The sequence below is a fragment of the Polyodon spathula genome, chromosome 7 (assembly GCF_017654505.1).
Source record: "Polyodon spathula isolate WHYD16114869_AA chromosome 7, ASM1765450v1, whole genome shotgun sequence".
In the NCBI taxonomy this organism is placed as follows: domain Eukaryota; kingdom Metazoa; phylum Chordata; class Actinopteri; order Acipenseriformes; family Polyodontidae; genus Polyodon; species Polyodon spathula.
Window position 1 is genome coordinate 3,115,205 of NC_054540.1, and position 27,628 is coordinate 3,142,832.

The 27,628-nt window shown below is 38.3% G+C and overlaps 2 protein-coding genes across 5 annotated transcripts; one reads left to right on the plus strand and one right to left on the minus strand.

Annotated features, from left to right (window-relative positions):
- Positions 1-89: 89 nt before the first annotated feature.
- LOC121318002 (ATP-dependent DNA helicase Q1-like) lies at positions 90-19,495 on the minus strand. Of its 3 annotated transcripts, XM_041254155.1 has the most exons (16): positions 19,438-19,495; positions 15,194-15,268; positions 14,816-15,007; positions 14,468-14,644; positions 12,679-12,785; positions 12,397-12,595; positions 11,906-12,072; positions 10,796-10,877; positions 10,451-10,599; positions 9,382-9,499; positions 8,456-8,594; positions 7,088-7,179; positions 5,975-6,194; positions 4,015-4,141; positions 2,103-2,297; positions 1,750-1,836 (listed from the first exon to the last, which is right to left on the minus strand). In XM_041254155.1, the coding sequence occupies exons 2-15, from the start codon at positions 15,207-15,209 to the stop codon at positions 2,133-2,135; spliced, it is 1,950 nt and encodes a 649-aa protein (XP_041110089.1). In that variant the 5' UTR covers positions 15,210-15,268; positions 19,438-19,495; the 3' UTR covers positions 1,750-1,836; positions 2,103-2,132. The 3 variants fall into 3 exon arrangements, with proteins under 3 accessions (XP_041110088.1, XP_041110089.1, XP_041110090.1); XM_041254154.1 differs by lacking the exon at positions 2,103-2,297 and having other exon boundaries at positions 90-1,836; XM_041254156.1 differs by lacking the exons at positions 1,750-1,836; positions 2,103-2,297 and adding an exon at positions 2,312-3,491.
- Positions 19,496-19,742: 247 nt separating this feature from the next.
- On the plus strand, positions 19,743-27,067 carry LOC121318003 (vesicle transport protein GOT1B-like). 2 transcript variants are annotated; one of them, XM_041254158.1, is made up of 6 exons: positions 19,743-19,908; positions 21,444-21,535; positions 22,882-23,060; positions 23,428-23,509; positions 23,747-23,781; positions 26,187-27,067. In XM_041254158.1, exons 1-5 carry the CDS (start codon positions 19,884-19,886, stop codon positions 23,753-23,755), a joined length of 387 nt encoding a protein of 128 aa, XP_041110092.1. In that variant the 5' UTR covers positions 19,743-19,883; the 3' UTR covers positions 23,756-23,781; positions 26,187-27,067. The 2 variants fall into 2 exon arrangements, with proteins under 2 accessions (XP_041110092.1, XP_041110091.1); XM_041254157.1 differs by lacking the exon at positions 23,747-23,781 and having other exon boundaries at positions 19,746-19,908; positions 26,187-27,065.
- Positions 27,068-27,628: the final 561 nt, after the last annotated feature.

A 27,628-nucleotide genomic window follows, 5' to 3' on the forward strand; every position in this document is an offset into this window, starting at 1 on the left:
AAGTGAAGGTAAAGAATACATACACAATGATGTGTGGTGACTAAAATGTAAAGCATAAAAAAGCCAAAGACTACATGATTATTTATTTTAATTTCCCAAATTTATTGCAGTGTACAATTTCTTTAATAAAAGCCTACAACCTTTATAGGTTCAGTAGTGATTGCAGAACTAATTACCTTTTTTTTTTTTTTAAAAGCATATGAATTATACAAAATAGAAAAGTGCTTACAGCACCACACTTCTGCACAAATGAGCTGTCATCACCCAGCAAAACGTGTTGATTACCATTGAGAGTGCTCTGAAAATAAAATGCCCTCATTACAAAATAAATTTGCTAAAACGCAGTGGACACTGTGTAATCATACTCAAAAAAACCCTTTACTGTCTTAACGTTAGCGTACGCTCATTATGACGTAGGTAGTGCAGTCGATCATACATTTTAACAAACACCAGGGCAAATCAAAACCTTGCTACTAGAAAACACAAAGTGAAAATATTACAATTGGATACCTGAGGCAGAAAACAGTGAATGCATTCTGAATTACAGTACACTTCTCATCTCCGGCTGGCTAATTGAACAGCAAGTCATTTTTCTTTTAATCACATCATACTAAACAAATAAGTATAGAGTTTTGTTTTAAAACAGGTAGACTGACTCCGGACTAAGTTTTTAACATTGGCCTAATTAGGAAACACCACATACTGTACCTCCTGTACAGGTCATTTGTAATTATGCCTCACAGGACAACCTGGAGTGATACTTTGTAATAGGTCTTAAATTAGTCTGTGCCAATCAACAGGATACTCATAAGGAATACAAGTATACTAAAAAAATAAATTAAAAAAAAAAAACAGTGAAAATCCCAAATTCTTGGTTTGTACAGCTTTGTATTACAGGTATTGTGCAGAATACCGGCAGTATTAATCCATTATACTCCAAAGCCATAGCAAGTAGTGCTTAGCAGTTGAGCTAGAGGGCTCAGGAATGCTTTTGGAGAACTTAATTGTTTTTTGAATTGCTAAAATGAAACCCTGTTCACCGTTATACTATTCTGCAAATGTAAACGAACCCAAATGTAAAAAGAAAGTTTAAAATAAATACAACAGAAGAGCAAAAACACACATACAAAGGCCTGAAAATGTTAACTAAATTATTTGATGACCTTTCTGTCACTTCCTAATGTTCCTCTGCATACTGGTCCATCTCCACAGACTCCTAACAGTCCTGATAAACGAAGGCCCACAGTTGAGTCTCATATTTCTGAGGGGACCTTTATCCCTGTAATCAGACTCTCGCAGGTTTTCCCTGGAAATATAATTGATTCTTTGCAGCTGTTTGGAGTAATAGCTATGCAGGTGACTCAGTTCTTCAACTGCAGCTGCAGAAATAATTGATATTTCAGATGGAGCACTCGACAGATTTGCGTTCTGTTGGCAATTGTGTTTCCCTGCAGGAGCTTGAACGGTGTCTTGCCTGTTCTTTCTCTTCTTCTCTTTGGGTGTGCTTGCCTTCCGCTTCACTCTAACTGGTGAAGCCCCAGCTGGGCATGCTGAAGGACTGTTCGCGTGGCTTTCTTTCTCTTTGTTATCTATTTGCACGTCAACCTCTATGGCTGCATTAACAGGTTGATCGCCGAGTTCTGTTCCATCATCACTGATTTGCGGAGCTTCTTCTGAAGCCTGGGTTTCTAAGGGGCTTGGGTTACACTGTGCAGCCTTGTCACGCTGCAGGTTTCTTCTTTTCTTCGTTGATTTTCTCTTTTGTACAGAGGGGTTGTCCCCAATAGCCAATGTAGGACAGCTCTCAGCCTCAGATATCAATGGCAATACATCATCCTGCAGGAAGATTCAGAAACAGAATTAATACTTAAAAAACGAGCAGAACAAAAATCATGCAGAGTCATGCATAACCCACCATGCGCTCTCTAGCGAACATGTTAGTATCCATGTTACACATTACCTGCCGTTAGTATGACCCAGTATGAACCATAACATGCACTGGAAGCATGCTCCATTTTATTTATTTTGATATTGAGGCTTCACTTAAGGTGACGAAAGGGAAAGGGTTTGTTTTAAATTGGAAATTATGTAATTGACTGTACTTTTCTTGTTCTCCTGGAAGACTCAATCAATCACTTTCTTGACTTTCTTGGATTTCCAGCGTTGTCAGGATGAGATCTTTTCCACTGCCCCCCTTCCTTCTTTATTCCTGCACTATATATACCTCCTCCTCCCCCTCCTTCTCCTCGCACGCTTGTATTGGCAGACTGTGTCTTGGAATCCATAGGACACTTTACCTGTGGATTATTAATGCAATCCAGGACCATGAGACCGTATACAAGAGCTGAGAAACAGGGATTAAGGCTTATAGGTTATACCCAATGGTAATGCCAGCATTGGCAAAGCGGTATGCTTAAAACAGCAACAAATTAGAACAATAAGCTTGCCTGTTCCTGGTCTTGTTACTGTAACAGGAGGGCAAAGTCTGTTAAAAAGACAATGTCAAAAGCCTGGTCAGGGCTCACCATGCAACAGCAACCTCTGTGGACTGGCCTGGAGGTGGGCCGGGTTGAAATAAAAATAACTGGGCATTTCAAACTGGGGAGAAAATCAGAAAAATAAATTGGCGATTCCAAATTTTAAAAAATAAATCAGATCGGGGTACATGGTAGACTAGGATTATTTGGAAGGGGGTACGGGGCCTAAGTGCACTGCACTGGTAGACAGATTGAGGAGCAGTTACAGTGCAGCATAAGCCCGATAATCTCTTGCTAGCAATAATTCCTGGCAAGTTTGTGATTTACAATACTTAACCAAAAAACAATTTTAAATACAAGTCAAAATACAATGTGATTTTTCAGCGTTAGTAAAGCACATAAATAAACCAACCTCATCAGATTGTAAAAATAAAATTAAAAAATCACATTTTACTTGACTGCTGGTATAAAACCATTGTTAAATGTAAATTCACCCACTACCAGTTCATGAAAATACAAAAACTGTTAGGTTGGTGACCAGGATTGTAAGCAGTCTCAATCTCATAAGAGCTACTGAAGAGACAGATAAACCTGCAAGGAGTCCCTGAGTAGCTCTCCTGATAAAAGCACGACCGCATGGTGTCCAGGGTGAGTCACAGAGGGGAGTGCAAGTTCGCATCCTGGCTGTGCGGAGCCGGCGGACTCCATTGGGGATTCTGAAGGGAGCGTCGCATTGGCTCTGGCGCTCTTGCAGCTTAGGGATGCAAAACCGTCAAGGACCGTTTCTCCTCATCGTGCTGCAGCGGACCCTACTGGCCAGGCGCCCAGTGAGCTCAGGGGACACCTGATGGGCTGGGTCAGGTAGTGCGCCGACATCCGTTAACGAGTTCCTGAAGCTGGCTCGGTCGTGGGATCGGAGGATGCTGCAGAGCCTTCAGGTCCCTGTGCTCTGTGGGGGAATTGCTACGCCGACAGGGAAAACATAACTGGACATTCCAAATTGGCTTGGGCACACTAAATGAAAAAAAAACAATAAACCTGCTCACATCCCCGCAACGGTCCGTTAAGGTAGCAGAGTCATCAAGTAAGTATAAGACAGGGAGAAAGAGAAAAGAAATTGAGTATAGAATAAAAAAAGCATCAAACTAATAAACAGTTTTACAAGAAAAAAAACACATACTACAGTTTGAGGTCACATCTATAAATAAAATCCAGTACTGTAAAGTGTTAGGCAAATACAAGGTTAAGATATATGACTGAAATAAGCAAAAGCACTCGGGACAATTTATCCTCACTGTAGCTACAAAACAGAAGACAATAAATGACTTTTAGCAGAATGTGTTTTGTTAACACAGCGACGGTAATACATATTGGGAAAGATCTACTGAAAATTATTGAGTTAGCTGTTATTTCTGGTGACAATGTGATGTGACCGAAACAACATGAATAACTACTGAAGTTCTAACCGGACAGGCACAGTATAGCAGCTTCAGAGCATGACGAAAGTTCAGTCTGGAGCGGGATCACAAAGACTTACCGGATCAACGCTTGTGAACTTCTTCATTTGCATCATGATCTTGTGCTTCTCGTTCTTCAACAGATCAGCCTTCAGGCCTAATTTGATGTAGGAAATTGTAGCATATGGAGTAAAACTAAAATCCTCTCTGGAAAAGTTGGAAGAAAAATAAATATATATATATATATATATATATATATATATATATATATATATATATATATATATATACATACATACACACACACACACACACACACACACACACACACACACACACACACACACACACACACACACACACATTTTCTTTTTTGAGACCAAAGGTAAAATTCATAATTTATACAAAACTTTGGAGCAATGTTCTTCATAACTACTATTTCAGATCTTCCATGTCTGTCTAAAGTTTTAGAGAGAGTAGTTGCCGAGCAACTTAACAAATTTTTTGCAGTTCATAACATACGAGAAATTTCAGTCTGAGTTTTGTCCTTATCATAGCACTGAGACAGCACTTAGAGTGGTTAATGATGTGTCTGACACGGGCATGGCTTCGGTTCTCATACTATGAAGTGCTGCATTTGACACTATTGATCATTATGTTTTAATTGATCGTCTTGAAAATCTGGTAGGACTGTCAGGTTGTGTTCTGTCTTGGTTTCGGTCCTATCTCTCGAACAGGTTGCAATCTGTTAAAATAACCTCTTTTTTTTATCAAAGGTTACATGTGGGGTCCCACAGGGCTCAATTTCTGGCCCAACTCTGTTTTCTTTGTATATGCTGCCTATGGGCAATATTATGTGTAGCTATGGGGTTAATTTTCATTGTTACACTGATGATGCAAAGCTATATTTACCCCTGAAACATGGTCTCGACTGTAAATATTTTGACTTGCTGATATAAAAAAATGGATGCTTGAAAAGTTTTTATTGCTAAACTCAGATCAAACAGAAGTGATGATTCGGGGATCTCAGAAGCATCAAAGTAATGTCTGAATTCCTCCTTGGTGGCTTCTCATATGAATTTGCAAACTCAATGAGTGCGATGTTCCACCCAAATCTTTTGTTTGAGTAACACATCAGGAATATTACTAACATATATTTTTATCACCTAAGAAATATCGCCAAATTGAGAAGTATTCTTTCCCAATCAGATACTGAGAGATTGATGCATGCTTTTGTATCCTCTAGAATTGATTATTGTAATGCCCTATCTGTGGTACTCCTAGCCATGTTATATCTCGACTGCAACTTATTCAAAATGCTGCAGCTAGAATTTGAACCGGGACTGAGAGATGAGATCACACTACTCCTGTGCTAGCATCTCTGCACTGGCTTCCGGTCCTGGATAAAGTTTAAGGTGTTGCTTTCAATTTATAAAGTATTAAAAGACCTTGTACCAATGTATTTAAATCTTTTAATACCATGTATTCCTAGATGCCCACTCAGATCACAGAATGCCAGGTTGCATTCTGTGGTAGAGCATTCAGTTATAGGGCCCCAATACTGTGGAATGATCTGCCTAGCTCTGTAAGGGAAGCACCAAGTGCCACTGCTTTTAAAACAAGATGAAAACACACTGTTATAATGGAGCATTTTTATGCTAAAATTATGTTCCTTTTATTCTCTGCCTTGTTTTACTGTTCTGTGTGTTTTTGTTTTTCTTGCATTCTTTTATTAATATTTGTCAATGTTTTTATTCATGTGAAGTGCTTTGCGGTATTTTACTATGAAAGGCGCTATATTAAATAAAGATTATTATTATTATAATTATTAAAGGCTTTGAAAAATCATTAACAAAACAAGAGAAAACCCGTTGTTGTAAAAACTACAAAACATAGCAGGTATTTAATTGAAGGCAGTTGGTTAAACCTGAATGAAGCTTTGAAATGATATCGCTTCGTTGTGCTCAATGCCTAGGCATTGTGACATATCTACTGTACAATATCACAGAGGCACGAGCTGCGCTGTGTCAAAGTGTGCACCTGAGATACTGCTGCACCAGCAGGTGAGCGATGACCATCTCCATCTCCAGTCTAGGGAGGCTGGACGGAGGCACGCCCAGGACTCTGTGCTTGGCAGCTCCCTTTCCCATCCAGGAATCGATGGTCTTCAGAGCAGTCAGCTTCTCACCCATCTGCTGAGCCTGCTGTAGGATCTGAAGCAGGTCCCTGCAGTGGTCTGCCACGTCCACCGACTCCGAGGCTGGAAGGAACAAGGACCACTCAAAAATAAAAAGCGTGCCATCTTTTAATTCTACTTTTTTATTCTTAACAAAAAAAAAAAGTCCTTTCTTACCCTTATAAAAGTTTCCCACAGTGAAAGCAGAGAGAGGTGTAATAAAGCATAGTCAAAGTATGGTATAGTATAGGTAAGCACTGTAAAAGCCAGCAAGGTCTGGTTAAGCATATCAATAAACATAGCTATGGTTAATGTGTAGTGTAACCATGGGGAAAACTGACAGTGAAAAAAATACAGGGGGGTAAACTTTTATAGAGGTAATACCCAGAAACCAACGAATACATTCCTTCATGCAGAAAAAATAAATCAAATCAAATACACATTTACCATATTGTGTGCGTCTTTCATAATGGTAAATGTGAGACCTACAAAGTGACAGTAATATATACAGTATTAGAGAAGATGCACTGTCATTATTATACTTTTAAAGTATTTCAACTGTCTTGACTTTTTTCCCCTTTTGCCTTGCCTGTTGTAACAAGCACCGCTCATTGCTCTGCAAGGCTAATGTCTAGTAATGTTCAAACTCAGCACAGAAACATTGAGAGCCTTCACACTTCACCACATCCAGTCATGCAGGTATATAAATCAAAATGCATTTTCACATTGATATTCGCTACAGGACCTGGACTGTAGTCGAAACGCTTGTCATTTCATTTAAGCTTCTTTCCGTGCTTCCTAATTTAGCACTAGTTATGTGTGGAGTAGGACAGAGGAGCCCACATGCTTGCGCACATAGCAGCCACTCTCACTATGATACTGTCTAATGGTAAAATGCAGAATATTTAAGTCTTGCAAACACACAGGAGGACAGGATTTGAATGAAACAGTGCAGGTGATGCATTGCAGACACTCACATTGATTATGACGGCATTGATCACACATCTTGTTGCAATGCTTTGTATCCCACACTTCATCAAAATACTTTGCTATCAGCACACGGCGACATCTGGGAGCAAGAGAACAAATTAATATTGTTTCATTGCATGGTTGAAATGTTTTATTATATACTGTAAAAAGATATATTAGTGCTGGGCCATGTATTCGATCGCTGCTTGAAATGTATTCGGTGGCAAAAAGGTCATCTTCTGTTCCTGTTCTTCAATTTAATTTTAAAGGAATTGGAATTTATATTCAGGGCTTCTGATTTTTTCGGTTTTAACCGATAAACTGATAAAACACCCCTGGTGTACTGCCAGTAAACACTGGAAATGGTGACTAAATTCACGCTGACTTCACCTCTTTCCCATTAAAAAAAATAACCTACTAAAAAAAAAAAACTACCTTTCCATGCAGCTGGGCAATGTCCCTCCTTCCTGACTTGTATCTATCATTGACTCGTTCTGAATACTTTAAACCCGCCCCACCTACTGAGTGGCAGCACATTCCTTCATTTCTATTGGAGACTCCACTTGACTCCAAAACTGTAGAGTTACTACCACTGTGACAGAAAAAACGCCCAAGCATTTTGCAAAGTAACGGAAACAATAACTTCATACAGTATGTAAAAAGTGAAAGCCCAAAAAAAAAAGATTTACATAAACTTGAAAATAGCTAAAAATAAGCACAGAAATGAAATTAATAAACTGAAAAACAGAAGACCTATTTAAGTTTTAGAGACAGAATTGTTGTGATTGTTCAAACTGCCTTCATTTGAAGCCAATTTAATTGACCAACAGTGATTATTTAAGGAATGTGCTGCCACTGTGAGAAGCTCATTTTAACAGAATACTGCGAATTGCAATTTTGATCAATGATGTGCTGGAACTGATTAAAAGGGAATGGGAATTGAAAAGCAGGAGCTGATTCCTTCATATAAGAGAATTGGAAAATGACTGCATCAAAAAGATACTGTATCATGCAAGGAATATAATCCAGAAATAACTACAGTGGAGAGTTTCTCTCCTTTCTTTATTCGGTAACTAGATGCAGTACAGAGTTGATTCTACTGTTACTGAGATTATTATTATTATTATTATTATTATTATTATTATTATTATTATTATTATTTTATATTTACAGCTCATTCAAAATTAAACGATATTCATTTAAGGAATAGTCAAACATTAAAAAAAGAAATAAATGGTTTATACTTCCACTAATTTATATTTGTGAACAGTACATTTAATGTTTAAGTTAAACAAGCAAAAACACATTTATTATAAACTAATAAATATATACTTTCCTTGACTAGCAAAGCATGAGGGAATTATTCTATACGGTACCTGCTTGCATCCTGGCAGTAGGATACCATTTGGTAGAGCTTCTCTTGCCCTACTTTCTCCATTACAACCATGGAACTTACTTTAAAGATGTCTACAAAACCATAGTACAAAATGCAATCTGCATTCCGGTCATCTCGACCTACAAATACAAAACAATAAAACAAAGAAAAACTGAACTCATCTTGTATTAGTTCACATGCACAGCATCATATCCCTTTGAGAGGAAGGCCAGTCCCCTGGATTCAGCAGAGCACCTTTCAGGACTCTGACACTGTTAAGAAAGACGTTAACCAGAGATGCTCATAGTCAGAATCTTCCTCAGTGTTGTAGAGGCATGTCAATCACATGTCAGAGCAGGAATTCAGTTCTAAATGGAATGTATTTTGAGGCTTATTAAGACGTGTCATTTATTTCTAACTTGTGCAAGGGGGCGGTGAAGCGCCTTCAAAGAAACACTTGGCTGCTTCGTGCAAGGGGCTGAAAACACAAAGCGATTGACCGGGAAGGACAAAAAAATAGTGCATCAGGTCAGCCGAATACAAAGACCAAGCCACAGTGTAGAAGATCAATTTTAAAACATGTTTTGATGTTCAGCTGCGGCTAGTTAGTGCCAGGCTGTATTATCTTCTGCAGTTTTTAATGTCACCCCCATCTCTGTTACCCATGTACTGACACAGGAGGACTGAAGACCAATGGGCCACCTCCTTTCCTCCGGCCAAGCAATCGCCCCTTTGCACCTAAAGAACCGAAGCAGAAGATGTTTCCAAGCTACTGAACCCAGAGTAAAAATGTCACAGAATGAAATAGCTACTATTTGCAGGTGGGTGTGACCGAAATGTGCATCTTCCTGGCTGAACTGAGTGTGAACTGACACATTTAAACCAGTGCACAGATCTACCACAACAGCCCTTTCGAGATTTTAGTACCTGCACGGCCGCTCTCCTGGTAGTAATTCTCCATAGATTTGCTCATTGTATGATGAATAACAAACCTCACGTTAGGCTTATCAATCCCCATTCCAAAGGCTAATGTTGCCACCATAACCTACAAGGAAACATATCACATGTAGTTAACCTCACTCAATTGTTTTGACAGTAATATGCTACAAATTACACTTGTTTTTCAGCCAACTCAGAATTAAAGAAAATGTGAATATTTGTTTAAATTCAAATATAATATTTGAACATATAAAATCCTATCTCTCATCTCAGCATTCACTGCAGTTCTGAGTGCAGTTGTTTTTTGTACAATTAATTTGGGGCTGCACTGGATGCTGCATAGTTTGGAATTAACTGTGTTGACTTTCACTTGCCTTGCAAAACAAGAGAGAAAGCAACAAAAGGCAGTTAGAAATCAGTAGAAAAAAACATGTCAAAGCAGTAAGAAATTATTTGCAGTGTAACTTTTTAACATTTTCTTATGGATATCAGTCAGCACGATTCAAGAGTGAGTGAGTGAGTATCAAATATAGTTCATTCAACTGCAAGTTGTTTTTAGTTTTTTTTAGTTTTTTTGTTTTTAAATAGCTTTGTAAACCCTGCTATAACAAAAAAAAAATAGTTTCGACCTAGGGGCACAGAAAAGACTAGGACCAGTTACCTGTAGCACTGGGACTTGTATTCTACTATGCAGACACTGCTTGAAATGTACTCTGGAGCTAAAATGACCAAATATCAGAATCTATAAATGACTGCATCAAAAAAAAGACATCAGGCAAAGGGAACAGTGCATAAACGAATGTTCTATTACTACAGAAGAGTTTCTCAACATTAATTCGATGGGGGCCAGGTTTACTTTAACCCCCGCTCCCTCTCTGGATATCAATGAACAGGATTCACAACTGAAAGTGAGTGAGGGAGTGAAGGGAGTGAGTGAGGGCTTTTCCAATCTGATTAATAACTGCTTTGATTCACATTAAAAGGACTCGTAAATGAACAGCTTGTTACCAGCAGCGGCACGGCTATTAGACACTTCCACACATGCGAGCCACAGTACCTGGATTTTGTTCTCAGTCCACTCTTTATGCACACTGGATTTCTCAGTAGCTTCCATGTTGGCATGGTAAGGCCTGGCCTTTATTCCCATTTTCTGCAGATTTACAGAGATGTACTCAGAGTCCTTCTGAGAAAAGCAGTAAATGATACCTGTGGAAAATTCAATTTCTTTAAAATTCCAATACAGAGGCTTCTGGATATTATGTATACAATACAGACACCATGTAAAAATAACTGAGGTTAGAACATGCACTCCAGTTGACTTCCACTAATAAAGAGTACCTTTATTAAAATACAATAAATCCACAACATTGATTGTTTTTATTATTGTGGATATGTACTGTACCTGACTGATCTTTGTATCTCTTATTGATTAATTTCACAATGTCTTCAGTGAAATCTTCAGTGCTTGACGGTTTCAGACGTACCTATAAATTAGCAAAGGCAATGTTCAGCAATAAGAATAAGCAGACCAAAAAGTCAGAACACACCTGCTGCCTGGACACTTTATTAGGACTCGTCCACCTGATTGGATTTGGCATTGCCGTGGTGTGGGGAATGTTTCCTGGGATACTCCTCCAATGACTCGTTTCACTTTGGCGCTGTTCAGATCAAGTCCACCCAACAATGCTGCAGTTGTACCCAGACGGTGATGGAACAGGTTTACACTGTTTCCAGTGAAAGCAAACTCTTTCCCCCAGTCTGGTTTAAAGCCTCATGCGTTTGTTTATTACTAATGGAGGGTTTACTCAATGCCATGGCCTCTATGAAACGAACAAACACTTAATTCAAGATGATGAAATTTACTTTCAACTGCTTTCACTCTGTGATCGAAATACACATGGGCCAGCGAGCGGTGTGGAAAGTTATGAAATACCTTGCAGGGAACATGCAGGCTCAAAAAAACAGAAGAGAAAGAATAATTAACACAAATGAACACAGAGAGCACAAATAATAAACACTTTGTGTTCATTTTTACTTTCTCTCTCCGTTTTTGTTATTACTTTTTCTTCAGTTCATTCGAGCCACAAAGTGTGCATCACCCAACATTTCACCGAGAGCCGCACTTGAACTGCAAAAAACGCAAATGAGCTGCGTTTGGCCACCTCTGACATAGACTTCAGCCATCTTCCATGGCCACCGCAATCCCCTGATCTCAGTCCAATTGAGCACGTTGGGTGTAATATACAATGTATATGGACATTTGTGTTTTCATTGGAAATAATACACCGTAGGCTATTATTACCAAGAACTAATGCAAGTGGAGGCAGCTAGGTTGCAGCACCAAAAACCTACCATGTATAATTTCTAAATGAAAAACTCCATTAGTGCTGATTGCTGAAATCTTGCTTCATATTCACTGATCTCTGATACATTAAAGTAAAAAGTGTCCAACTTGTGGAGCTGGATCTGTGGAGGATTTATTCACAGTATTTATGTATTAATTTTAACACACCTCATAATAAAGGTTGGGTCTATTGAACGAGGCAGACAGCGTAATGGTATCTCTGAGGCACAGGATTTCCTCGCAGTCCTTGAGCACGCTCTTGGTGGCAGTCGCAGTCAGTCCGATCAAAGGAACGTTTGGGAACTGCCGTTTCAGGATACCAAGGACCTTGTAGTCTGGATATTCAAACAGAAGGAGGTTTACAAACCACACGGAAAGCGCAAACACATCAGAATAAAACAATCGCACACTCAATACTTCCAGCTAAAGAATATCTGTATTGAGACGTCACAATAAATACCCTGACATGTTTCAACAGCAACGTCTTGTGCAAACACATCAACACACGCACTAGAACAATGACCCGAGACCCGACAGCTTTGTTACTAACGGCTATGGGAGAGAAAAGCTTTTACTAGACTAACATGGTTCCTTTAAGGAATACCAGCCTCTTAATCCTCATCATCATGGAGCACCCTAACCCCAACCATCATGGGTACCTGGTCTGAAGTCATGTCCCCACTGGCTGCAGCAGTGCACCTCATCCACTGCAATGCGTGTCACCCGGCCAGCATGGTAAGCTTTTTCCAGGGTGGACATGAACATTTTGCTTTTAGCAATTTTCTCAGGGGTGACGTACAGCAGTTTCATATCGGACGTCTTGTCAAGCATCGCATTCTGAACCGATTTAACATGTTCCTGGAAAAAAACAGACAAACATTTCTGCTTTGCTCCAGCCTCAGTCCTTATCTTCACAGAAATATAAATGGACACAAGATTACCTTTGAGCTAGATGCATTAATCGTGGCTGCTGAAATCCCAAACTTCTCCAAACTCATAAGCTGGTCCTCTATCAAAGAAACCAGTGGAGCAATTACCAAGGTAAACCCTGCAATAAAAAGAATGCTTTGTTATTTTACAGTTCCACCAAGAGCATGTGTTTAAAATAAACATACAGTGGTTTGCAGAAGTATTCACCCCCTACCAATAATGTCATATTTTATTGAATTACAAATAATTTATGCAGTTTTTCAAACAAACTTTTTTTATTCAAAACTGTAGTGGTTAAGCTGAACACTGTTATATGAGGAGGAGGTTAAATGTTAGCAAAACTTGCAAAGAAAATGTATAAAATTCAGACTCAAACAGGTTTTCCCTCAAGGATTCGCCTATCCATTCTCCCCTCTATCCTGACAAGCTTCCCAGTCCCTGCTGAAGAGACGCATCCCCATAACATGATTCTGCCACCACCATGCTTGACAGCTGGGATGGTGTTGACTGGGTGATGTGCAGTGCTGGGCTTGCACCAGATGTAACGCTTGGAATTTAGACCAAAAAGTTCCACTTTTGTATCATTTGACCACAAAACCTTTTTCCACATGCTTGCAGTATCATCTACATGCTTTTTCACAAACTTCATATGTGCTTTAAGATGAGGCTTTTTGAGTAATGGCTTCTTTCTTGCCACATACACCATACAGGCCAGGCTTATTGTTGATGTGTGAACACTGACTCCCACCTCAGACACAGAACTTTGCAGATCTCTCAAGGTCATTGTTGGCTTCAAGAGTGACATCCCGAACCAGTTTCCTGTTTGCCCGGCTGCTCAGTTTCGGAGGGTGACCCATTCTGGGTAGTGTCTGGGTGTTATGATGCATCTTACACTTCTTAATGATGGACTTCACTGTGCTGAGAGGGATAATCAGCGCCTTTTAAATTTTTTTGTATCCTTCTCCTGCTCTGTGCCTCTTTACTGCTTTATCCCTGAATTGTTTCGAAAGCTCCTTGGTCTTCATGGTTGCTTTGTTGGATCACTACGTGAGTTGCAGCTTGAAAGTCTTTATATACCTAAGGGAAATTATCTACCTAGTTAAACCACTTTGAATACACACATTCTGAAACCATTTAACTAATTTTGTGATCTTTCAAACAAATCATTTGCATCTGAGCTGATTTAGGGCTGCAGTAGCAAAGGGGTTGAATACTTATGCAACTGAGATTAATCTTTTTTTCTCTGTAAATCTTATTTATATTCCATATGCATTTTTTAACTTTATCGATGTGGAGTAGTTTGTGTAGACTCTACATGTAAAGGCTAATTTGAAAGCGTCATGGAGTAAGCTCAAGTGCCAACAAAATGTGAAAACTGAGTGGGGTGAATACTTCTGCAAACCATGTACCTGCTTAAAAATTACCAGTGACACTATTATTACATCCCCATTTACAGTGATTATCTAAAATGTGGAAACTGTATTTGGAAACTGAGAATACAAATCTACCTTGGCAACCCCTCCAATACTGTCTACTTTATACAGTCATACAAGTCCCTTCTAATCCACTGTGAACCGATTCATCCTGGCACCACATCACAGTTTACTACCTGCACAGCCAACCTGGGCTTCACACACTAGGGTTCTGTGTGTGGCAGGTGGGGTCTTAACACATGCTGGACAGGAAGTTCATTTACAGTGTGGCATCAGGATAAACCAGCTTTGTCTCAGAACAACAAAGGGTGAATATTAAGCAGACGCTGCAGTGGACATTGCAAGGAATGGCGTGCACAGACAGTACCCTCGGAGCAGCCCGCTGGCAGCTGGTAGCACAGACTCTTCCCTCCTCCGGTGGGCATGATCAGGAACACGTCCCTCCCAGACATGGTGATGTTGATGGTCTCAAGCTGCAGGGGCCGGAATGCAGACAGTTTGAATATTCCGAGAGCTTTCTGAACCTTCTTGGACCAAGGAAAATCTGGGAAAATAAGCAGTCAAGCAAATACTGTAAAACACTAAACTGCGGCAACTTCATTTTGCGGATGTCTCACTACATACATATTTACAGCAACAAACGTTTACGCATGTAAACTATACATATACTGCATATAAATTATGCTAAGTTTAACATCAATCAAAATATAAAAACCTTGCTTAGTGAAGCTTTGCAAGTCCACCTCTTCCTTTTTGCTTGTCCCTGCACCCTTTTTGCACTGTTTCAGCTTCTTCTGCAAGCGGTCCTTGCTGGCATTCAGTTCCCTCTGACGTTCCTGAAGATCACTAATCTGTAGCTCCACTGCCTTCAGTTCATTCTCAATGGAGTCCAACTCCTGCAATATCTCTGCAAGAAACAGAACGTTTTCACAAACACAATCTTGAAACTCCCATCTCTCTGAAACTCCACCCCCTAGCCCAACCCGCCCCCCAAACCAAATGCAATAAATCCTGCACATCGAAACAAAGTCTACACATTCGGTTCAGGCATTGTTTCTTTTTCAACTCTAAAAAGATTAAGAAAGTTACCTACCGGCAGTACCAGCCATTTCAAACACCAATCTGTACAATGAGTATTCCGGTCCTCAAATACACTGGAAAAAAACACCTGGAAAAACGTTTTAAAAAGCACTTAGTTCTTCATTCATTTTTTAACTGAATATAAACATATTACAGGGTGTTTAACATAGTGACAAGCAAATGACCTTTTAAGGTAATGTGCCCTCTCCCGTCGTGCTCCAGCCCAGTGCAGAGAAGGAGACTGTTAAGTACAGTGTTTATATATACTGTATTGCTGCTTACATTCTCTAAGACTGTCACTATAAAGAAGAGCTACTGGTCCACAGGATTGCTGGAGTAGTGAAAACCCAGTTGACAGCTTGGAAGAAGACCCATCCAACTGAATAACTGAACAGAGATTAGCATATCAATGTACAGTATAACCTCTGTTCCAAACACACTCTTATAAACTGACTGCTCAATTAAACCCCTCTGCCCCTCTCCACTATGACTTTACTTATTTGTTTTAATTTTTTATTTTTATATAGCGCCACTTGCCAACATTAATATCATTTAACATATAGTACCATATATAAAAACACAGTACATTATAATATACAAACACACAGTACAAAGTAAATATATTGCACAAAATTATACACTTTCAAATCATGTACTAAATTATTGGAACCATTCCAGCTTCTCTACAGTTACACAAATGTTCTCTGATAAAGCAAAGCTTTTAATTGCTTTCTAAACTTAAGGCTAGAAGAGGTTCTAATTTCCACTGGCACCAACTTCCATAAATGAGCTGCTCTGGTCTGAAAGGTGTGGCCTCCAAAATTAACTCAGGAATAGAGGAGGAGAAATACAGAGGGAGCCATTCAAATGAATTTATTAACTCTGGAATAGAGGAGGAGAAATACAGAGGAAACCATTCAAATGAATTTATTAACTCTGGAATAGAGGAGGAGAAATACAGAGGAAACCATTCAAATGAAGTTATTAACTCTGGAATAGAGGAGGAGAAATACAGAGGAAACCATTCAAATGAATTTATTAACTCTGGAATAGAGGAGGAGAAATAAAGAGGAAACCATTCAAATGAATTTATTAACTCTGGAACAGAGGAGGAGAAATACAGAGGGAACCATTCAAATGAATTTATTAACTCTGGAATAGAGGAGGAGAAATAAAGAGGAAACCATTCAAATGAATTTATTAACTCTGGAATAGAGGAGGAGAAATAAAGAGGAAACCATTCAAATGAATTTATTAACTCTGGAATAGAGGAGGAGAAATAAAGAGGAAACCATTCAAATGAATTTATTAACTCTATAATAGAGGAGGAGAAATACAGAGGGAACCATTCAAATGAATTTATTAACTCTGGAATAGAGGAGGAGAAATACAGAGGGAACCATTCAAATGAATTTATTAACTCTGGAATAGAGGAGGAGAAATAAAGAGGAAACCATTCAAATGAATTTATTAACTCTGGAATAGAGGCGGAGAAATACAGAGGGAACCATTCAAATGAATTTATTAACTTGAATAGAGGAGGAGAAATACAGAGGGAACCATTCAAATGAATTTATTAACTCGAATAGAGGAGGAGAAATAAAGAGGAAACCATTCAAATGAATTTATTAACTCTGGAATAGAGGAGGAGAAATACAGAGGGAACCATTCAAATGAATTTATTAACTCTGGAATAGAGGAGGAGAAATACAGAGGGAACCATTCAAATGAATTTATTAACTCTGGAATAGAGGAGGAGAAATAAAGAGGAAACCATTCAAATGAATTTATTAACTCTGGAATAGAGGCGGAGAAATACATAGGGAACCATTCAAATGAATTTATTAACTCTGGAATAGAGGCGGAGAAATACAGAGGGAACCATTCAAATGAATTTATTAACTTGAATAGAGGAGGAGAAATACAGAGGGAACCATTCAAATGAATTTATTAACTCTGGAATAGAGGAGGAGAAATAAAGAGGGAACCATTCAAATGAATTTATTAACTCGAATAGAGGAGGAGAAATAAAGAGGAAACCATTCAAATGAATTTATTAACTCTGGAATAGAGGAGGAGAAATAAAGAGGAAACCATTCAAATTAATTTATTAACTCTGGAATAGAGGAGGAGAAATACAGAGGGAACCATTCAAATGAATTTATTAACTCTGGAATAGAGGAGGAGAAATAAAGAGGAAACCATTCAAATTAATTTATTAACTCTGGAATAGAGGAGGAGAAATACAGAGGGAACCACTCAATGAATTTATTAACTCTGGAATAGAGGAGGAGAAATACAGAGGAAACCATTCAAATGAAGTTATTAACTCTGGAATAGCGGAGGAGAAATACAGAGGAAACCATTCAAATGAATGTATTAACTCTGGAATAGAGGAGGAGAAATAAAGAGGAAACCATTCAAATGAATTTATTAACTCTGGAATAGAGGAGGAGAAATACAGAGGAAACCATTCAAATGAATTTATTAACTCTGGAATAGAGGAGGAGAAATACAGAGGGAACCATTCAAATTAAGGAAGAGCAGCTTGAAGGTACAGACTTGACTCCAATGACTGTAATGACACCGTGTGCTTGTTTACTTACTTGCAGGTTGCAATATAACTTAAAAAAAGGTTAAATCATGAAGCATGTTACACTTTTGAAGTTCACTGGCTACAACACCTTTATAACACAGGGGTGTGTGTGTGTCTTTTGTCCTTGAACGGTTCATAACAAACCAGTCAGTTAGCAGGTCTATAGTATCAATCATAGTACAGGTGTGGAAAGGTCAATATAAACAGTGGTGTAGTGCTACATTCAGAAGCCCCCCTTCCTTCTCAACCCTACCACGCCGCCTGCAGTTCCTGTTTCCCAATACCCTTAACAGAACCGCAGTTTATCACTAGTAGTTCCACCATTTGAAAGGGATAACATGTCTACCAATTGATTACAAATTCAGACAATCGGGTACTGAGGTATTATTGTAAAGCAACTAAACTTACAGCTGTGTATATTAAAGATAAATATACACATACTGTACATATTTTCACAACCAGTTTCATACACTAATACACACATGATTAAACGCCGTCATTATTATTATCAATCCTATGCGTAACACTCCCCCTTCTGGTATATTGAATGGCTCGTCTCACTGTCATATTGCAGCCGCTTATAAAAGTGAATGAGACTGAGGTTTTGAAATAGAAGTGCATTCGTTTGCAAAAAAAAAAAAAAAAAAAAAGATGTGTAAGGCGACAAGCACACTATTTGCTTGTTGCGATTGATTTGCATCGTTTAAATAAATGAGATTTTCCAATTCTAATTGTAAAACGCCGAAACCTTAGTTAGCACAGCGCTAACACTGGTTCCCTTCACCTCTCTACATTATTCACACCTGTTGTTCCAGACAAGGCACGCTATATTCAAACTGTTTCATTGTTTATCTCTGAAGAGGGGGAGGGGGGCGGGGTGTTTCCACAGCAACCGCCTGGCGTGCTTCTTGTATTTTGTGCATTCAGAATAGTACCACGGCAAGTGTAGAGGCGAACTTTCACGTTTAGACAAAGATAAGAAGATGCGATACCTTTTACTGGACTACCTAATTAACCGCAAGCTTGCAATACCTCAGGTCTTGTCAGGCGAAAAATAAGAAGAAAGGTCTTTGAGGTCTTGAAAGCTTAACTATAAGGGATCACATCTCTTTTTCTATCATGAGCATACCATTTCCTATCAACGACTTACAAGTTTAAAATAGCGAAATAGAGCAGATATTTAAATTACACAAGTCGTGTATTAATTTGATTTGCAGAGCGCAAAGCTCGGAAGGGTTATTTGCTAGTCCGTTTTTACTGTGCCTAGCCTCCCATTTACTCGTAAATCACATGAAGAAGTTGCTTTCAAGTGTGAACACATTTTGCACCCGCTATTAAACATTTCATTAAACAAGCTAAATGAAACCCATCCAGTCTTATTATAAACGCACCACTCATAAAAACGTACCGCATTAATTTCACTCTATCCTTATTTTTTATTTATTTATTTTTTTGTAAGTATGCAGGCGAGATCTCCTAAACTAAAAAGGTCCGAGCGCTCGAGAATTATCCAACTACAACAGAAACAGTAATAATAAGACAAGCAAAGCACACACGCCTGATAGCAGTGGCGACAATGCATGCCCCTTCGGCAATAATACAGTTTGAAACATAAAAAGACTGTTGGCGAGTAGCAACCCACAAGCTACTAATACACTTACCACACCTCCTCCTTCTGCTCTCCTTCTGCTCTCCTTCTGGGTAGCTGCTTCAGCTTCCTCCTTGTCAAAAACCCTCCACTCATGCGCAATATTTACTTTAGCGTAACCATGGGCGCCAGCCAATCGGAGGGATACCGGGCTCTCATTGGCTCCAAGAATTCTGGCGTCAAGGGGAGTCTGAAACTGGCGTCATTTTGGCTCTAAACGAGAGCGCGGTCCTGTTTGTAAAGTATGGAGACAGGGGGTCCCACATGGCGAACACAGGGACGCAGTTTCTTCAAATGCTTTAGTCTGTGAACCTGCGACGGATCGAGTGCCCCGCTTGTTCCGGAAGACGTGGCGGCTGCTGTGCAGCGGGCAGTGAATGTTGTTAATCTGCTGAATTGTGTGTCTTTATTGATTTGGACTGTCGTGTCTGCGTGGCTTTCGATCCAACAACTGCAAACATGATCTCCTTGTCGGATTCACAGAGTAAGGCACTTGCAGTTTAGTCAGCTGTGGTGGTACTGGGCAGTGTTAATTGGGAATTAGAAACGGGAGCGGTCGTGTGCTGTCTGTTTTTGAGTGATGAATGAAAGGACCGGCTCGGAGGCCTAGTTTATGTTTGCGCTGTAAGAATTGAAATACAACGATTACGTTTACTTTCCTGAGAAAATAACACACATGTGATCGTGTACCTGTTCATTTGACTCTGGAACGCACAGCGAGACGGTGCGATAATAGAACAGGCTCGGTATGGCAGAAGAGTAGTACTGTGCAAATTTAAAGACACGACCTGGGCAGCCAGTGTGCATGATGTTACACGAGCGATCGCAAGTTATCACTCTCCCAGGGCGGAACTGTAGTGTAGCGGAACTGCGAATGAGAAGGAGTGTTACTGGTACCCTTTGTCGTGTTTTTGTATGTTTTTATAGCGGAAGCTGCTTGTTTGCTAGCGCCCCCAGTAATGGGAGCTGAAGCACCATTAGGAGAGATGTGTTCTGTACTAGGAGGCAGGATTTCCAAACTGCTGGATGTTTGTCAAGCTTCCAACTTCTACTGGTTTAAAACAAACTTTAGAGCGACCATTCTAAAATGTTACTCAAGTCTGCTGTGCGTGATCCGATTCTGATCAACTGTCTTCAGCATTGTAGAATTTACAACATCGAACATACGGAATACCCCACGTTTGCCTAAGCACTGTTTCCCAGTTCGCATTGCCCTTTCTGTTTCACAGCTGAGTCGATTTTATTCTAGTAACCACGGCTAGTTCAGTCTGATTCGTTAATTACAGCAATGCAGCCATTACGACAGCAGTGCTTCAAACCAGTACAATGTTTAGTTAAACCAAATAAACTTCCCTCCAAGTCCACACGTAGTTTATTGTTAATTTGCAAACCTGAACAGAAATGCACTAGCCCTTGATACCCGGATTTACACATTGAATCCACTTAAACCCGTGTCACAGGGAGCAGAACCACAGATAGGATCCGTTTTACAACTTAAGTGGTGCATTACATTCGACAGTTCTCTAATTATTGTAAGGCAGGCATGTGTTTGTCATTCAAGGCCACCTTTGTATTTAGTTTTATTTTTTCATTTTACTGTATGATGATGGGAACTGCTTTAACAGGCATGCCTTTCCAGGTTCAAATTAATTCCATCCAGTAGTGCATGTTTAGACACAGGGATTTATTTTCATTGGATCAACATGCATTCAAAGCACAGAATGATAACAACATATAAAGCACATTGCTTCTAAACCAGGGACGACAAGTCTTTGTTTCAGTCATGTTTTGTTGAATTGAACCCATTAACCCTCCATCCAGAGTGTATGTAGTTAATTATTGCATTTTATTTGTTGAATCGCACACACAAAAATTGAGTTTTAATACATAACTGTGAAAATGAGTCCTGCCCCAGTCAATGAGCCGCTGATGAGAACATACACAATGTGCACGTCAAATAGTCTCCACACCGTCGCCAACGCATATATTGCACTACATTGGTCTTTTCTGTTTTTCCAGAAATTGGAATGGGGTTAACAGGCTTTGGCGTGTTTTTCCTTTTCTTCGGAATGATCCTGTTCTTTGACAAGGCACTTCTAGCTATTGGGAATGTAAGTACTTTTTTTGTTTTTGTTTTGGAACATTTGCTGATCACACCGAATATATATTGGGGGTTGTCGTACTAAAAGGCTTACTTTTCAGGTAAGATATAGACGTTATTTGCTTTGCAAATTTTCCCTGTAGAGTGACCCACTTAGCTGGGTTCTCCCAGGATGTGATTCGGGAGGGATTCCCTGTCACTGGAGGACCTGAGGCACGCAATATTTTTCTTTGCAGGGATGGAAATAAGACTCCTATTGCATAATAGTTTCAACCATTCCATGTTTTACTAGGAGCTTGACTAGCCCCAGTGTGTAACTAATAGCCACCTGTAATTGCGTAATATCGGTTGAGAGTAAGTAGGTTTCGTGCAGTTTTCCTGTAAACTGTTTAAATAACGTAACAAATTTCTTTTCATTGTTAACACCCTGGCAACTTTTTACACTTAGAACTTTAAGTGAGGTTCAAAGCTCTTTTCAAAATGTCTGCTCTGTGCAGTGGTAGTGTAAACATTACTGCCCACATTGTCAAACAGGTAACGCAGCAATAACGATCCAGGACATTGTACGGAACAGAAAGGCCAGAGCACTTTATATATTATATATATATATATATATATATATATATATATATATATATATATATATATATATATATATAACCATATTATTTACTTACAGAACCCCAGAGCATTAAAGCGGCCGTATTGAAAAATGACAGGTATGTTATTTAAACAGTTGTAGCAGCAAATGGGGATGTGTGACGATACTTACTCTTTAAAGGGCTGAAAAGCTTCTTTTTTAATTTCACCAGAAGTATAAAACATATTCCCTTCTCTTAATAAAGATACACATTTACACTACAGAGGGAGTGTAACTTGCAAAAACAGGGAGTTGATTCACAAGCTTCAGTGGAGTATTTGCATGGAATCTAGGCAAAGGCAGGAGTGAGGAACAATTCTGCACCTGATTTCCACTTTGAATTGTTTTACAAACAGTCTTTTTTTGGATTTGATTTGTTAATCTAAAAAAATATGTAATTTAAATGCTGCTGCCATCTCCAAGCTACAGAAACAATATTGGTGAACTGTAGGTGGTGTTTATACTTTGTCTCCGATCACAACAGTTTACTGTTTCTTTGATTTGCTGCAGTAGTGACCTGTGCAGAATTCCTGCTTGTGTTTCCCAGTGCGTCATTCACCCAAGGGAACCTCATCTCGTTGGTAGACGTTTGGAGATCCTTTCAGGTCTCTGAATTGGAACAGCCATAACACATCAAGTTTGGATCTGAGATGATGCTGATGCGCTGACGCGGGTTTGTAACTGTGTTTTGTTTCTTTGTTTGCTTGTGTTTGTAGATCCTGTTTGTGGCAGGCTTGTCCTTTGTTATCGGTCTGGAGAGGACGTTCAAGTTCTTCTTCCAGAAGCACAAAGCGAAGGCCACCGGTTTCTTCCTGGGAGGCGTCTTTATTGTCCTGATTGGCTGGCCCATGGTCGGAATGGTTCTGGAGATTTATGGGTTTTTTCTTTTGTTCAGGTAAGATTAAAGGCAGACGCAGCCTTTTTAAATAAGCCTGTGGACAGGTGAACGAGCAACAAGATTCCAAGTAGTTTCACATTGACTCTTTAAAAGTTGTGCATCCTTTCTCTTTTTAAGATATTTGCAATCGTTCAAATAGTCATGTTAATGTAATCTTCTCTGGTAAATCAGATGGCCAGACCCTGCTGACTGTCTGGAACACACATCAACTTGACTGGACCACACATAAACTCAACTCAAGTTGCTAATTAAAGCCCTAGTAAAACCGGGAATAGATGGAGCTGCTCTGCAATGGGGGTTCTTGTTTCCATCCCTGGTATTTGATATTTCTTTGATGTTCTGAGATTTTTTTCATCTGTTTTAGGGGGTTCTTTCCTGTGGCTGTTGGTTTCATCAGAAGGGTGCCAGTACTCGGATATTTGATGAATTTACCTGGAATTAGCTCGGTAAGTATTCTGCAACGGCAGTTCAAAAAACGCATGTAAACATAATCCAGGTTACCTGTGTGTTGTATTTCTAGTGTAGCTGATGATCAGCATTAAGCATATACAAATGAACAGAAATAATAATTCTGTAGTATGAACTGGCACAGGTAGGGCAATGCGTTGATGAAGTACAGATATCTGTGTGCTATTTAAAGTTCTTAATTTAACATTTCATTTTTGAATGTGTGTTTTTTAAAGCCTACGTAAGGCTGAAACAGGAATCCCCAGTAATGGTTAGTTATTCTCTTTTTCTATCAGGTTTCTGTTGCATGGATTGCTAGTACCTCCTCTGGTGACACTGTAATTGTAATTCTGTCACTACCTGACATTTCACTCAACATAATCCTCAATGTTGAAGTAATTGTACATGTCATGTGTTTTTACATGATGTAGATTTTGTTTTCCTCCACATCTGTTTGCTACCAAGTTCACCAATTAGTAATGTTTAGTGTCAAAGTATACCTGCATTGTCTAGGCTGTCTCTGGCCATCAACGACTAGAGATGACAGCATCATACTACAGACATCATCCATTGTACTGCAGACACTCTGCATTGTACTACAAAATAAAACTACTACTAGTATTCTCTGCATTGTACTACAATGTAAAACTACTAGTATTCTCTGCATTGTACTACAATGTAAAACTACTAGTATTCTCTGCATTGTACTCAATATAGAACTACTAGTATTCTCTGCATTGTACTCAATATAGAACTACTAGTATTCTCTGCATTGTACTACAATATAGAACTACTAGTATTCTCTGCATTGTACTACAATATAAAACTACTAGTATTCTCTGCATTGTACTACAATATAAAACTACTAGTATTCTCTGCATTGTACTCAATATAAAACTACTAGCATTCTCTGCATTGTACTACAATATAAAACTACTAGCATTATCTGCATTGTACTACAATATAAAACTACTAGTATTCTCTGCATTGTACTACAATATAAAACTACTAGTATTCTCTGCATTGTACTACAATATAGAACTACTAGTATTCTCTGCATTGTACTACAATATAAAACTACTAGTATTCTCTGCATTGTACTACAATATAAAACTACTAGCATTATCTGCATTGTACTACAATATAAAACTACTAGTATTCTCTGCATTGTACTACAATGTAAAACTACTACTAGTATTCTCGCTACACGATTTTCAGTTGAAGGCACAGTATGTTTCCATGCTTTGGATGTAGAAAGAAATTGTTGAATGGGCCCTGGATGAATCTTAAAAGATAATTCAAAAGCTTCAAATAAAGAATTTATTTGTGTGTGTTTTTAATTTCGATGTTTGCAGTCACTCTGAATGGTTCTGACTGCAATGTCAAAAAAAAAAAACCAAACAGAAATCAAATCAACAAAAAACAATCAAATCAACATACAACAAACAAAACAAAATCAACACAATTCTAAACAAAAAAAAAAAACAACACCAAAAAATTCAAACAAAACACAAAAAAATCTGTCAAAAAAACAAAATCAAAAAACAAAACAAAAAAAAAAAACCCCAAAATTCAGTAGCACAAAAAACAAAAACAACAAAAAAAAAACATCAAAAACCAAACATTAAAAAAAAAAAAAAAAACCCCACCCCCTCCCCCCCAAAAAAAAAAAAAAAAAAAAAAAAAAAAAAACAAAAAAAAAAAAAAACAAAAAAAAAAAAAAAAACAATACTTACTTTACAACTGTTCACAAGGAAAAAAAAAAAAAAACCAAAAAAAAAAGAAAAAAACAAAAAAAAAAAAAAACTCTTCAAAAAAAAAAAAAAAAAAAAATCAAAAAAAAAAAAAACAAAAAAAAAAAAAAAAAATCTTTCAAAATCAAGAGGATCAACCATCTGTAACAAACAGTCCATTCTACACTGAATTGAACAAAAATTTAATTGGTCATGCGTTAAAGCTCAAAAAAACACTTTTGGAGGCTAGAAACAAAAAAAAAAAAAAAAAAACAAAGTGTTTTATCACAACAAACACAACAAATACAAAAACTAAAAAAAAACAAAACAAAAAAAAAAAAAAAAAAAAAAGGGGGGTATCAAAAAAAACAAACAAAAAAAAAAAAAAAGAAATCCAATCACAAAAAAAAAAAAAAAAAAAAAGAAAAAAAAAAAAAAAAAAAAAAAAAAAAAACATAAATGCCCCCCAAAAAAAAAAAAAAAAAAACAAAAACCGGACATTGATACTTTCAAAAAAAAACAGCGTTTCAAAAACATAATCAAACAATATTCACAACTTTCATTAAACACAAAAAAAAACAAAAAAAAATGAAAAAAAATACATCAATCTTTAAAAGCCATACAGTGCTGCTAGGTATAGAACGTGGTCTGACTAAACAGGGCCTCTTCTAGACATTTTATACCTGTTGTTTCAAGTCTTAAGTGTTCCTCGGCAATGCCAAGACCACCTTCTCTAGACCTTAATCCAGTGTGGGCAATTACTTTCATTAAACCAATACATGCACCAGCTGTACTTTTATCACTAAGAAGTCAGGAACAAGTTGGTAAATTAAGCTCAATTTAAGTTATTGCATCTTTTGAAATATTATTATTATGTAAATTAGGTAAGGTTATTAATAATATTAAGTCTAATCAATTCTCCTTTTCCAATTTTATTTTTCAGTTTGTGGATAAAGTCGGTGAAAGCAACAACATGGTATAACAGAGACTACATGGGAACTTTTTGAATTGCTTTATTATTACATTTATAACTGTGTCCCAAAGTAACTGTATCCCATCTACCAAATCCGATCCATTAGTTTATTACCAAAAACCTTGTTGTTGTTGTTTAAAAACAGCTAGTAGAGTTTAATCTACTTTATTGCTTATTTTTGATCTGGTGAATCTACAATCAGTCAAATGCTGGGTGAGGTTGTACTGTACAGTGAGTGCTTTCACGCCAATGAAAGGTGGAGATAGCGTGATTTTACCAGCATTATCAGACAATAGGAGGGGGGACACAGTGACTTTGAAGAAACTTTTAGCACCGGGTTAGGCTTGTGTATGAAAACCTTACATGAGCCTTTTTGCTATACAGATCATTTCTGTATACTGTGGCTGACCAAATGAAATGTGTCAGGATAATTATAATTTAAAACAGGGATTATGACAGCTACTGTAGGCTATGACCTTATGTAATTGTACTAAACTGTCTTTTGGGATGGCGTTGGAAATCTGTTACAGAGATCGTCAGCTGCAATATATTGTTGTGCCTGTACTTCACTTTCTTTTGAGGAAAGCTGAAGTACTGTGAAACAACTAGGTTTTTATTCATCAAGTGCCAGAAATGGCAGCCTTTTTTCTGTTTAATAAAAAAAAAAATGTTATAACCAGTAATGTATCTATGAAAACGATGCATGAAGGTTAGACTGTGTTATATCATTTTTTTAAATACAATTTGGGTCACTTTTATCAGTGTACAGTATTGAAAAATAAAGAAGAAAAGGATTTAAAACCTACCTTGTTTTGCTGTATGGAACTTTTGTAAATACACATTTTAAATAAAATTTGTGTTACGTGTTTTGATTATTTAAGACAATTCAGTATGGACTACTTTTATTTGTATTACTGGTAAATAAACAACGGAGACACTACTCGAACATACGCTGATTGACAACCTTATTAGACCCTGTGTACGCAATTTGGTTTTGGGACCCTGATGCAAATTAGGCTGTCTGTATGATGTGTCCTACAGCACTAAAAAGCTGCTGGAGTTTACGTCGGCATCGTTGCAGATCATGTCCAATGCTGCACTTCAACCCTAATGGCGTGCCAGAATGGTTTGAGGAGCACGGCACAGGCATCTCCCATGGCTACTACAATCCCTGGATCTCAATCGGAATGGTTTGAGGAGCACAGCACAGACATCTCCCATGGCTACCACAATCCCTGGATCTCGAGGAGCAAGACACAGACACCTCCCATGGCTACCACAATCCCTGGATCTCGAGCACGGCACAGACATCTCCCATGGCTACCACAATCCCTGGATCTCGATCAGAATGGTTTGAGGAGTATGGCACAGACATCTTCCATGGCTACCACAATCCCTGGATCTCGAGGAGC

Coding starts and splice junctions, on each gene's coding strand:
- LOC121318002 (XM_041254154.1), bottom strand. Junction 10,600..10,795: donor GAGATACAAAGATCAGTCAG/GTACAGTACATA, acceptor AATTTTCCACAG/GTATCATTTACTGCTTTTCT. Junction 9,500..10,450: donor GGACTGAGAACAAAATCCAG/GTACTGTGGCTC, acceptor GTTTCCTTGTAG/GTTATGGTGGCAACATTAGC.
- LOC121318003 (XM_041254157.1), top strand. CDS start 19,884: ATGATCTCCTTGTCGGATTCACAGA. Junction 21,536..22,881: donor CACTTCTAGCTATTGGGAAT/GTAAGTACTTTT, acceptor TTGTGTTTGTAG/ATCCTGTTTGTGGCAGGCTT. Junction 23,510..26,186: donor ATTTACCTGGAATTAGCTCG/GTAAGTATTCTG, acceptor TTTATTTTTCAG/TTTGTGGATAAAGTCGGTGA.